Source organism: Phyllostomus discolor, chromosome 9 (assembly GCF_004126475.2).
Source record: "Phyllostomus discolor isolate MPI-MPIP mPhyDis1 chromosome 9, mPhyDis1.pri.v3, whole genome shotgun sequence".
In the NCBI taxonomy this organism is placed as follows: domain Eukaryota; kingdom Metazoa; phylum Chordata; class Mammalia; order Chiroptera; family Phyllostomidae; genus Phyllostomus; species Phyllostomus discolor.
This window is the reverse complement of record NC_040911.2, coordinates 8,779,315-8,792,638: the sequence shown is the minus strand read 5'-3', so window position 1 is coordinate 8,792,638 and position 13,324 is coordinate 8,779,315. Positions and strand designations below refer to the sequence as shown.

The 13,324-nt window shown below is 38.0% G+C and overlaps 1 protein-coding gene across 1 annotated transcript in view; it reads left to right on the top strand.

Moving 5' to 3' along the window:
- The window catches only part of RELCH (RAB11 binding and LisH domain, coiled-coil and HEAT repeat containing), an 88,902-nt gene that overhangs the window by 33,442 nt on the left and 42,136 nt on the right, over window positions 1-13,324 (top strand). Inside the window, 1 exon segment of the mRNA XM_036010169.1 lies at window positions 9,981-10,093. Within this exon segment, the coding sequence (XP_035866062.1) occupies window positions 9,981-10,093 (113 nt within the window).

The window sequence follows — 13,324 nt, the reverse complement described above, 5'->3', positions numbered from 1 at the left end:
GTTTATAAAATCCATTTCCAGTTTACAAAATTTTTTATGAAAAATGGGTTAGGAATATTTTAGAACGTACCATGTAAGTTTCTTCTGTTATATTCTTAATATAAATAATAGTAAACCACTGATTTCAATCATAGTTCATGGGACCTACAGTATGATAGGTACACAATGCATTGGCAAACCCAATATAAAGCTTATCCTTATCTGTTTAGCATAAGAAATTTGTACTGATCCTCAAGAAAAATTATTTTTAGAGCTTCAAAAATTTTTATTCGTATAAATATTTTTCATTAAAAAAAGATAAAAATGACCTTTCTTACTGTTGGTTATATATTGCCTATTATTTAAATATAGCTGTGAGATAGTAGCAAGTATGGAATGTTTTCTGTCTCTTGAAGGATCAGTGTCCAATTTCCGATTGTTTTGCAGTTCTGCCTGGCAGAATGGTGTTTGAGCTTCTTTTCCTTTCTCAGCTTGTAACATAATCCATGCAATGCATTAATGTTTGCGTTCCTTTTACTATGTTTCCTTAAAATAATCTTTAAAATATGACAGGAACCTAATTGTTATGAGATGCAATGTAAGCTTTTTTATATTTTAATTTTTCCATTTTCTTTCATAAAAACTCTACCACTAAAACCTGATTGTACTGCATGAAGTATTTATAAACATGCATCATCAGTAATCAGATACATTATATATATAAATATATATAAAAACATATGCACACAATACATATACATATACAAACATACATATTTTATTTATGGAATGATGTTTACTTTTCTGGCTGATTTTAAGTTTTTTATATTTAAAAAATATTTATATACTTATAATTTCATGAAGAATTGGTCATTCATTTTTGTTTGTTGAATTATTTGTACCTTACTCTATTTTATCAGGAAATTTGCCATTTATAGTACACCAAAGTTGTATTCCCTCAAAATTAAATTGGTAAATGATGAAGTATAACTTGGCTCACTTTGAAACTAATGTCAGGGCATAAAAGGACAAAACTTTTATTTCACTTCATCCCTTGATATTAGATTACTTTTATTTAATATCTTACCTTAGTTCTTTAAATTTATATTTTTTAAAAAGGTCTTGTGGTTGAAGGATTAATATTTTATTTTTTTTTTAAATTTCTCAAGTTTTATGTATTCTGTTATCAGTATAAACCTTTTATTGTATGTAAATACGACGGAAATATCCTTAGATAAACTGGTCATAGTAATGTCCTAGCTGAAGAAATACATAGAACATTGGAAACGGGGTTTTAAGTTTTGATTAAGTCATATGTTCACAAGGTTTAACATTTTTTAAATATAAAAAGATATACAACAAAACTCTATTGTTCTGTCCCTGCAGCACCGTCCCCATGCATTCAGTTTTATTAGCTTCTGGTGCAGTCTTATCAGTCCTTCGCCCGGTTTTTAAATTGGACTGTCTTTGGTTTTGAGCTGTAAGAATTCTTCCAGTTCCAGGCATCAAACCCATAGCACACATATGATTTGCAGAGAGTGTGCGCCATCATCCTCTAGGCTGTCTTTTCACATTGTTTTGTTGCTTGTGTTCTCCGATGTCACATCTAAAATCTATTGCCAAATCTGAGGTCAGAAACACTTACCTTATTTTATGTTTTCTTCTAATAGTTTTATAGCGTTAGCTCTCATAGTTAGGTCATTGATCCATTTTGAGTTGGGGGTTGTTTTTTTTGTTGTTTGTTGTTGTTTTTGTACATGGAATAAGACAGGAGTCCACCTTTATTCTCTTTATGTGGTTATCCAGTTGTCCCAACACCATTTGTTGAAGAGAACATTGTTTCTCTATTTGATGATCTTGGCACCATTGTCAAAATCAATTGCCTTGGTCCCTGGCTGGGTAGCTCAGTTGGTTAGAATGGCTTGCTAATACACCAAGGTTGCAGGTTCAGTCCCGTCAGGGCACATGCAGGAATCAACCAATGACTGCATAAATTAGTTACACAACAAAGCGATGTCTCTCTCTGTCTCATCCCCCTGCCCCTTCCTCTCTCTCTAAGATCAATGAATAAGAATTTTTAAGAAATCAGTTGGCTGGCCCTGGCTGGCATGGCTCGGTTAGGTATCATCCCACACACTGAAAGATCGCTGGTTCAATTCCCGGTCAGAGCACATGCCTAGGTCTTGGGCTCCGTGCCCTGTCCCTGGTTGAGGTGCTTTCAGAAGGCAGCCAGCTCCTGTTTCTGTCTCACCCAGATGTTTCTCTCCCTGCCTTCCTCTCTCTGTAAAATGAAGACAAAAAAGTCCGTTGGCTGTGCATGTTTGGATTTATTTCTGGATTGTCAGTTCTGTTCCACTGGTCTTGGTGGTTACCCTTGTGCCTGTACCGCACTTCGTTGACTATTGCTTTGTGGTAAGTTTTGAAATTGGGAAGTACGAGTCCTCCAACTTTGTTTTCTTTTTCAACATTGTTGAGCTCTTCAGGACCACTTGCAATTCCATATGAATTTGATGCTCAGCTTTCATTTTTGCAGTAAAGGTCATTGGAATTCTGATAACAGAGTTTTGTACTAAATCTGTAGATCACTTTGGAGAGTATTGCCATTTTAACAACATTAAGTGAACATGGGACTTTTTTTTCATTTATTAACGTCATTAGCTTTTTTTGGTAATGTTCAGTGTACAAGTTTTTCACTTTCTTGTTTTAATTTATTCCTAGGTATGTTATTCTTTTGGATGCTATTATAAATGGAATTACTTTTTTAACTTCTTTTTCAGGTTGTTCATTGCTGGTATATAGAAACAAAATTGATAATTGGAGTTAATCTTGTACCTTGCAACTTTGTTGAATTTGTGTATAAATTCTACCTGTTTATTTTGTGGATCCTATGAGATTTTTCTATGTATATACAATCATGTTATCTGCAAATAGAGATAGTTTTGCTTCTTCCTTTCCAGTATGGAATGTTTTTTTTTTTTTTTCTTTCTCTCGCATACCTGGTGTGGATAGGACTTCCAGTTCAGTGTTGAGTAGCAGTGTTTTGAGAAAGTGGATATCCTTATCCTGCCCCTGATCTTAGGAAGAAAGCTTTTTGGTCTTTCCCCACTGCCTTTGATGCACTAGCTGTGGGTTTTTCATAAATGCCCTTTACTATATTAAGGAAGTCTCTTTTATTCTTTGCTGAGTGTTTTTATCATGAAAGGGTGTTGAATTTTGTCAATGTTTTTCTGTGTTGATTGATGATGGTTTTTCTCCTTTCATTCCTGGTAATTTAGTATAGATGGGTTTGTCATAGGTTGAACCACCCATGCATTTATGGGGTAAATCCCACTTGGTCACGGTGTATAATCTTTTTAATGTGTTGTTGGATTTGACAATATTTTGTTGCAAATTTTATATCTAAATTCATAAGGGATATTGGTCTGACGTTTTCTTTTGTTGTGCTGTCTTTGCTGGTCTCGATAACAGCTAAAGATGGCCTCTTAGATTATGTTTGGAATTGTTCATCCTCTTCTATTTTCTTGGAAGAGTTTAAGTAGGGTCAGTATTTCCTCTTTAACTGTGTTTTAGAATGCACCAGTGAAGCCATCTGATCCTGGAAATTTTCTTTTTTGGGAAGACTTTTATTAATGATTCACTCATTGATCATTGTCGGTCTGTTGATACTCTGCTTCTTCTTGATGGTTTTGGTAATTTATGTGATTCTAAGAATTCGTTCATTTCATCTCGATTTACCTGTTTATTGGTGAACTGTTATTTATGGCACTCACTTGGAATCCTTCTTATTTTTATAAGGATGGTACTAGTGTCTCCTCCTTCATTTCTGCTTATAATTATTTGTATTTTCTCCCTTTTTTTAGCTAAAAGTTTGTTAATTTTGTTGATCTTTTTAAACGCTTTTGATTTTATTGATTTTCTCTATTGGTTTTTATTAACCTCTGCTCTGATCTTTATATTTTATTTCTTTCTTTCTGCTGGCCTTGGGTTATTATGCTCCTTATCTAGTTTCTTAATTTAAAAAGCAAGGTCATTGACTTGGGATCTTGCTTCTTTTTAATGTAGGCATTTATAGCTATAAATTTCCCTCAGAGTACTGCTTTTGCTGCATCTTATAAATTCTGGTATGTTGTGTTTTTCATTTTCATTCATCTCGAAATATTTTCTAATTTCCTTACTGATTTCTTTTTTGACTCATTGGTTGTTTAAGCGTGTTGTTTAATATCCACATTTGTGAATTTTCAAGTTTCCCTTTTGTTATTGATTTTTAACTTAATTTCATTGTGATTGGAAAAGATACTTTGTATGATTTCCATCTTTTAAAAAATTTATGAGAACTGCCTGTGGCTTGACAAATAAATAGGCTGTCCTTGAATGTCCTGTGTGCACTTGAGCAGACTGTACATTCTGCTGTTGTCGAGTGGAGTGTTCTGTATATACATGTCTACTAATTCCAGTTGTTTTATGGTGTTCGATTCCCTACTTCCCTACTGATCTGCTGTCTGCATGCTGTATGCATCACTGAGAATGGGGTGTTGAAGTCTGCAAGTGTTACGGTAGAACTGTATTATGTTTGCAGAGCCACGGTGTGCAGATGTGAACAAACTCGAATACCTGATCTTGTTTCCATGGCCTTGCACACACGATACCACACTGTGTGCCGGCTCCCCGTTTTACGTTTTTCCATGTAGCACTCTGCTTTTGCATCCTCCTGGATGAGTGTATAAAGACCATTCTCATTCTCTTAAGAGTGCATAACAGCTGGGCTTTTAATAGTCTTTTAGCGTGTTTTAAATTAGTGTTTTTCAAACTTTATTGACCATATATACTCTCATGATGAAAGACATTTTGCTTCATGTGACAGCGTATAATTACATATATAATTAATATAAAAGTTTTACAAATCATTTTCACTAATTACAAAAAGTTAAAAGATAATATCAAAGAGTTTGTGAATCTTTTAAAACAATAAAGGATATACCTAAAAAACAATAAAAATGCTTTTCATGAACTATTCAATTGAATTTGTGACCCACTGTTTTAAAGGGAATGATGTAAAGGTTAATTAAAACTGCCTAATAAGTTAAATGTTTTATTTTTTTATAAAAGTGAAAAGCACAGTGGATATGTAGATATTAGTGTTATTGGGTTTTTGTTTTTGTTTTTGTTTTAAGAAAAGTAACAACCTCACTTAACTGTTAGGTCACAATTATAGCACTTTCTAAACTCAGCGTACCATATTACAAATCTAAGATGCCATTGATTGTAACATCGATGTACCTTTAAGAAAAAAGAATTTTGAATAAATTAGGACATATTCTCCATTTTTAACATACCAATTTCAGAGATGATAAAAAGTGAAAAAAATTCCTTTTATGTTTAAATTACTTATAGTCACTTTTTTACCAGCTTGTATTTAAAAAGACTTCCTTACCTGTTCATTTTGGAAGGAAAAAACAATAGGATGAACTAGTTTTCTATATGTAACTTACGGAGTAGTTCATTTTCCTGGAGTGGATGAGGAGCTTGAATCTTTCAAACCAAATTACAGAATAAATATATTTGTCATTTGATCTATGTACATAGTAAATAGGCTAAATAAGTTGATTTTTTTTTTACAGTCTCTGCCATAAATGTGTTTGAAGGGGAGATTCTGTCATTTAAATGAAAGATTTCATAAAGGATTCCTCCTAAAGCGTTTTTCTAGTGATGTATCTAAATTTAACTCACTTTCATTCTATGCCAGGAAGATACATGCCGTCAGCTGGCTCAGGTGGGAAAGCAGTGAAGGAGGCCAGTGCCTTGAGTGGGGGTGGGGCGCGAGGGAGCGGTGAATGAGTCCAGGCTTTCCTTTCAGGGTGCAAGAAGCGTTTCCAAGTTAGATGGGTGATGGTTGTCCAACTCTGAGTGCGCTAAAAATTGCTGGATGTGTACTTGCAATGGATGAATTTTGTGATACACAAAATACATATATCTCACTCGTTAAAGCTGTAAAAGAAGAAGAAAGGAAAGGAGAGAAGCAGTTCTATGAAGGTTTTTAAAGTAGAACCTCTGAAGACCTGCTCATATTCTGGGAAACCAAACTTTGTTCTTTTCCATTGTCATTCATATTTGCCCCGGGGTAAACACTTAACTTAGGAGTAATAATGGGCCCAGATAGTTATAAAGTAGGTAAACCTGGTCCATCTTCTTACCTGTTTAATGCGTGTGTGCGTGTGTGTGCATGAGAATTTTGGGAGTAAGTCACATGCTCTTCAGCAGTATCAGCTTTTAAGTTATCTAAGTATTTCAGGTAGGCCTCCTAGAGGTTGAGCCTCAGGAATTATAGACATTAATAATTCTAAGAATAGATGTTTTAACAGCCCTTGAAGTGTAGAACTTTTCCAGAGGTGAGTAATCTTGTTTTTTCTTATGTGAGTCTTTTCAGTGTTCTGTTTTCTCATTACTTGTTACCATCAACATCCCTGCAAGTTTCAGTGGAAAATCTACATCAGAGGGTGTCAGTACTGGATTTTAAACTATAACTAATTCCTGCTTAATTCCTAGGCAGCAGACTAGATGCAAGCATTTTAAATGACAACTATCTAACATTTTTTACCAAAGCTTGAGTTGTCAGAGATAATTTTAGTGGAACAGTGACGGCAAGCAATGAACCATAATTTATGGGATTAATGTGCTACCTTTCCAGAACTGGAGCATTTTGCCTCTGGACTTGAAACACTCAAAACATTTATTTCCTTTTGGCATTTGAGCCAAATGTAATGTTTTCTGTTTCAGATTCCTTTCAGATCTTGGAGCCATTATCTTATCAACATTTCCTTGCTTTTTTTTTTAATGTTAAAATTTGCTTGATCTCATTTCCTACTTTATCTCTCCCACCTTAACATCTAACTGCATTGTTTTAGGTCCTTTAGGGTACTGTTTTTCCTTCTGTTTTTGTAGTCTGAACACACACTAATCTTGATAAGACTATAAAGTTGAGCAAAAATATTCATTATATCAAATCTAATGACATTTACTATCTCTAAAATGATTTCTTTCTTTTTTTTTTAAAGATTTTACTTACTTTCAGAGAGAGGGGAAGGGAGGGAGAAAGAGAGGGAAAAAAACATCAATGTGTGATTGCCTCTTGGGTGCCCCGGTTCCCCGCACTGGGGAACCAGCTCGCAACCCAGGCATGTGCCCTGACTGGGAATCAGACCAGTGACCCTTTGGTTGGCAGGCCGATGCTCAATCCACTGAGCCACACCAGCCAGGGCTGATTTCTTTATTATCATTAGGAATTATTTTTTTTCTTGTGAAACTGAGAAGAGAATTAACATGCACATTTGTAGCCATATTTCAGTTAAAAGATTCTCTGTATTCATGTATGATATAAACTTGTTCTTTGATTAAGGATCACTAAGCCTGATGATTAAACAAAAAACAAAAAGGAAATGTAAGTTACAAAGAATAAACAGCAACACAGTTACTTTGATATGCTTGTTTTTTAAAAAATATTTATTAATCTGGCTGGCGTAGCTCAGTGGATTGAGCACGGGCTGGGAACCAAAGTGTCCCAGGAGTGTACCCAGCCAGGGTACATTCCTGGGTTGCAGGCCATAACCCCCAGCAACCGCACATTAATGTTTCTATCTCTCTCTCTCTCTCTCTCTCTCTCTCTCTCTCTCTCTCTCTCTCTCCCCCCCCCCCTCCTAAAAATAAAATAAAATCTTTAAAAAATATATTTATTAATTTTTAGACAGAGGGGAAGGGAGGGAGAAAAGGGAGAGACACATCAGTGGGTGGTTGCCTCTCTGAGCCCCCTGCTGGGGACCTGGCCCACAACCCAGGCATGTGCCCTGACTGAAAATCAGACCAGTGACCCTTTGGTTCACAGACCAGCACTCACTGAGCCACTGAGCCACAGAGCCACACCAGCCAATGTTGATATACTTGTTTTTGAGTAGAAGAGGCTAAGTATTATAGTATGTATTTTAAACTGTGTGTATGTGTATATTTGTAATTATTTTAAATATCTTACCTACATTTCATAACTTTATTTTTAAAGAGGAATACAATTGGAAGAAAATGGACTACAATAACGTAAGAGTATATACAAAGTGGGGAAAGGTAGGTTTATAGTTTGTATGGAAAATAATATAATTAATAAATAAGAAACAAGAATAAACTGTGTTTCACATTGCCACAACTATAAACCTGCTTTTGCCCCACCCTGTATGTTGAGATAATAGGAAAGGAAGAAAAAGAGTTAAGAAGAAGCAAGAAAACCATCAGGAGAGAAAGATCTGATGTGAGGGGAAAGTACAGATATAATTATTTAGGGCCTTACTTGATTTTTAGTCATTAAAATGTTCTATCCACCTGGGAGTGCCTTACAGAATAACTACATTCTCATCGTCAAGGTTCTCCTCTCAGTGGGATGTTGGGACGGTGGGTGCAATGCCTCAGTCCCCTCGGTAGTGTCACAGACTCTGAGCAGCCTAAACAGGGCGGGGTCCCTAGGGTTAGGGTCGTTCTTAGAGTACTGTCTCCTACCCTATTATTTTATAAAATGTTGTTTATTTTCTCCTGCAAAGTCCAGAGTCATCCTTCAGGAATCAGTCATATTAAGCCTCTGGTGAAGACATTACGTAACGATATAAGATGCATATACTCTTCCATTCCCAGTGTGAAGTTATTTTTCCTAATTATTCATTTATTGTGCTTTCCATTACTCACCAATCTGAAGCATATGGAAGTGCCTGAATAAATTTACTCTTAGCTACCTTTGTAGCAGTCTACATCGTTGTACCTTGAATTTAAGATTTATACCAGGTCATTATAATTTCAAAGTAATGTGTAAAAAGAATTTAGAAATAATGGGAAGGGACTGTTGGTCGTGACTTAAAGCTTCAGCCTAACCTCAAAAAGTCATATTATCTGTTTCTAAAGGAGCATCTCCCAAACAGGAAGATACTTCTCCTCAAGTATAGACTCTTCTTCAGGGTGTCAAGCATTTTTACATAGCGATCAATTCCTGTGTTAACTCTGCTGACACTCCTTGGTAGGCACGGAGGTAGATGGGAAAAAGAAATGGACTCGCAATCATTGTGCCCTTCTTACTACATCAGAGTGATTTGCTTTTAAATCTGCAAAATACTGCATTTATACTGTAGAGGATTTCTCTCCAAAAATACTTTATCACTTTTGGGCTTTTATTCTCATTAGATTTGAAAATTCATTCCAAAATGAGAAACATCAATATCTTTTGAATATACTTTAGAAGTTAGTCTCATTTTAATTAAAACATGTAATAACTTTAATTTTCAAATATGTCTTTGAAAGAGAACAATAAATTCTTGTGTATGACTTTCTAGAAAATACTGAATTTACCTGTGCATGTTAAAGGTGCCACACACAAGACAGTGTTTGAAATTTTCATTTCAACAGGAAGCTGCTGGGCACGCTCAGCCGTGAGGGAAATGCTTGTCTTTTTTTTTCCAACTGGCCACCGTTAGGTGCTAAGGATACAAAATTAGGAATTATATGTAATGTAAATGAAGGCAGATTATATTATACTCATGAAATGAGAAGAGTTGTCTTTATTGTCTGTTACCTTTTTAAATTATTTTAGAATATAGTCAACTTTCGCAAGTTTTGTTCAAAAGTACTTTGAAATTTAAAATTACCTTATCAGATCACACGGTAGTAAGACGGAGGGTTATCTGGTGCAAAAAGCATAGACCCTCGGAAAATGTGTGGCTCAGAGAACAAGGTTAGTTGACTCCTGAGGAACTTTATTACATTGTGATTTGCACCTTCTGCACAACCCACACATAAATACATGGCTGACTTGTTTCATTGTTTTCTGTTGAATATCCACCTTACAGAATGAAAATTTGCTCCTTTGTAGACCAAGGTTTGTTTCACTCTGAGTGTCCAGTTGAGAACAGTCTGGGGACAAGAACGCGTGCTCGGCAGTGCATGTTCACTTTGACCTTTCCCCCCTCACCTTTCTGTAGGAGCTGATCCCCCTCATCCTGTGCACCGCGTGCCTGCATCCTGAGCCCAAAGAGAGAGACCAGCTTCTCCACATACTTTTCAACTTGATCAAGAGGCCAGATGATGAGCAAAGGTCGGTATGTCTCCTTCTTTGGGAAATAAATAAAATTCACTCATTTGGCATCAGAAGTCGCCCTTCAAGCCGAAGGCCTCTCCCCAGTGCCTGTCGTAGTGACCCGGGAACGCGGGCCCTGCTTGCGGTGCCCTGCGGTTGTCACTCTCTCTCGTCAGCCTGGGTCCTCCTGCTGAAGGGTGCTGTCTGTGTCAGCTGCCGTAGGGCTTCTAATTCACATATCTCTCTGCCTTTGTTCTCACATCTGACTTCTAAGAAGGCCTAAATACCTACCCTATGGCCTCTTAATAGTTATGCTTTACAAGAAATAAAATACTTACTATATGAATTTTTGCAACACTGGGCTCTCTGTAAACCAGTTACTGTGTGGCAAAAGGGATACAGTATCTTGTTTGTTTGTTTGTTTGTTTGTTTGCTTGTTTTGTTCTGAGACGAGCGCCCGCAACCAGGGATGCCTGCGTGGAGAAATAAGCAAAACCTGAGTGTGGTGAGGGGAAGGTGCACGCACCAGGGCGACTCGCCAGCAGCAAGGGGGAGGGGGCTTGACCGAGTGGCAGTGGCAGAGGCCCGCCTCCGAGAGTGAGCGTGACAAAACCCCCTGCTGGTGGCAGGTGGGCTGCGCACCAGGGGACGAAATTCAGCAACTGCAGTATTTTTCTGCTACAGTTTTCTATCTTAATTTAAAAAGGATTTTCACTTACACTTTTCCAAAACAATGGAATTAGATTTTATGATTAGATAAATTTATGTAATTTCAGTACTTGCTTTTACCTCCTCTGAGAATGTTGGAAAATTACAAGTATGAACTATAAAGCAAATCAAGCTTAAAATTTGAAAAGACAAGGAATCTCTCCATGAAAGAGTTATTACTAAAACAGAATGAGATAGTTATATAGACTTTAAAACTCTAAGTATACATCTGTTTCCTGCTCTTTCCAAAATACATCTGAGCAAGTAGAGAATCATGTCCTTTGCAGGATCCAGTCAGGGTGCTAGTCAAGTAGAAAGAAGGAAAATTAAATCACTGTATTAGGATTATTCATTGCAACTGAAAGTGTTCTAAGGACAGTTTGATGGTGCTATACAGGGGAATTAATATTATATTTTTCTCCTTGAAAAATATCACTCTCTATCTTGGTAACAAAGGGCCAGACCTCTCTAGGTCGGTAGTCCATTTTCGTGCTCTGCCTGTGAGGCTGAGTGCTGCCACCTGGTGGCCAAACGTACCTCGGTGGAAAAAGGCAGGGATGAGTTAAGTGCCTGGGTCCACACTTAAACCTGTAGCTTACAGAAACATAAGTATTCATCAAAGTAGTCTCATTAATTGATCAACTGTGTACAATGTGAATAAGAAACTTAAAAAGCAAAATTTTTAAGTTGGCGTAATATGTCTGACATATAATCAGTTGTCACTTTTCATGACTTAATGAATCTCAGGCATCCCTGATCAGATCCTGAGAAAAACTTAGTTTCATGCTCAGTAACGGTGCTTTTGGCCCGTCCTTTGCTAACAGCCGCAATTGACACCATGTTTTGAGCTCTGTCAACTACAAGGCAAACAGTCTCTGTCCTATGATTTTCCACAAGCAGGAACATCTGTTTCTAACGCTGTTAATAATCTGTAAGCCATCTGACTTTCTATTTTCAACCGTGTTTCAAAGCTGTCATGACTTTTAGAATTTTGAATCTGCACTGTGCTAAGAAGTTTGTTTTAAGGGGCCTGACAGTGTTTCAACAGTTTGTATATCTCTAGCATAGTGATGGTAGCTCATTGCTTAAACCTCACCAAGGTTCATTTACTATAATTCCCAAACATTTATGGAACCTCTGTGTATTCCTCCTCATTAGTTTAAGACACTAGTGGGGAAAAATGTTCAGATATTAGGAAATTTTCATTGGGGAGCAGGCAGCTAAAGTAATGTGTGTAAAGCTTGGGAATTTCTTTTTACACTTTCCCTTTATTTATTTGCCCTCCTAAAATAAACGGAAATAAAAAAAGCAAAGGAAAGTTGAGCGCTAGGTGCAGAAGAGAATGGGACAGATGTGCAGGGAATCGGGTCATTAAGGGGTTGTGGTGAGAAGCAGCTGCCCCGTGCCACGAAGACGTGTGGTGTGGCCTAGCCTTCCTCTCGCTGCTGTCCGGACGCCCTGTCACCGCTCTCCCCGTCTGAGAGCTGCAGCTGGTCTGGTGAACGGAGCAGGGATTTAGTCATTTGCGGTCTGAGTTAAATTGACATGGTTTGAGAAACAGCAATGAACAACGTGTGGGCTTAGTGTGCGGATTTCATAGTTAACGTGAATTAAACACTCTATGTTGGTTTTCCTCAAAGTTGGATACTTAAACTATCTATAGAAAACATACTTCCCCACCCCCCAATCAGGTTATACTGTTTTGAAAGCGTAGACAAAGTGGAAAAACTCACAATTTTTCATTTGAGGTCATTTTAAGTGGAACTTCATTCTGAAGAGAAAAATCTTATTTAAAGTTTTATACTCTTTAAGTTCAAGTGAGGTTATTGTATTAGTTATTTATATATTGCTCTGTAAAAACTCTAAAAGAAAAGGTTGATAACAATTCATTTTTATAGCAGGACTTACGTGGGTCAGTGGGTTTGGGTCCTCCGCCCCGGGGTCTCTCACGAGGCTGTGACCGAGGTGCTGTTGGCTGGGGCCGGCGTCATCTCCAGCCCCACCCGGGACCCGGGGAGCAGCTTGCTCCTCAGCCCCCACACTGGACTGGCCGTGGCCGGGTTCCGTTCCTCGTGCATCTGGGACAGAGGGCCTCAGTTCCTCGTGCCTTTCGGTCAGAGGCTGCCTTCAGTCCCTTGCCGCATAGGCCCCCCGGTGGCACCACGCTGCATCGAAGCGTGAGCTAAGAAGGCACTGGAGAGTCCCCCCAGGACGGACGGACGTCACAGACTTGAGTGCGGCCTGATCTCAGAAGTGATGCCCATCACCCTGGCCGCCGTCCTGTCCCTTAAGAGCAGATCCCGAGGCACAGCCTGCACTCACGGAGTTGTACAAGGACGTGGATGTCGGGAGGCGGACCTCGTTGGGAGCTGCCTAGTTGCCCTTTTACTGACCTGACACCACGGTTTGTAGCTCTAGAAGGACCGGGGTAGTCGTCACTGATCGTGTTCGTGGCTGCAAACAGAAGTTCGGGCAGGATCGGAGGCACTGGACGTACGCACGCCCTCAGAACGCGTGTGTGGGAAGTTGACGTAGGAGGTG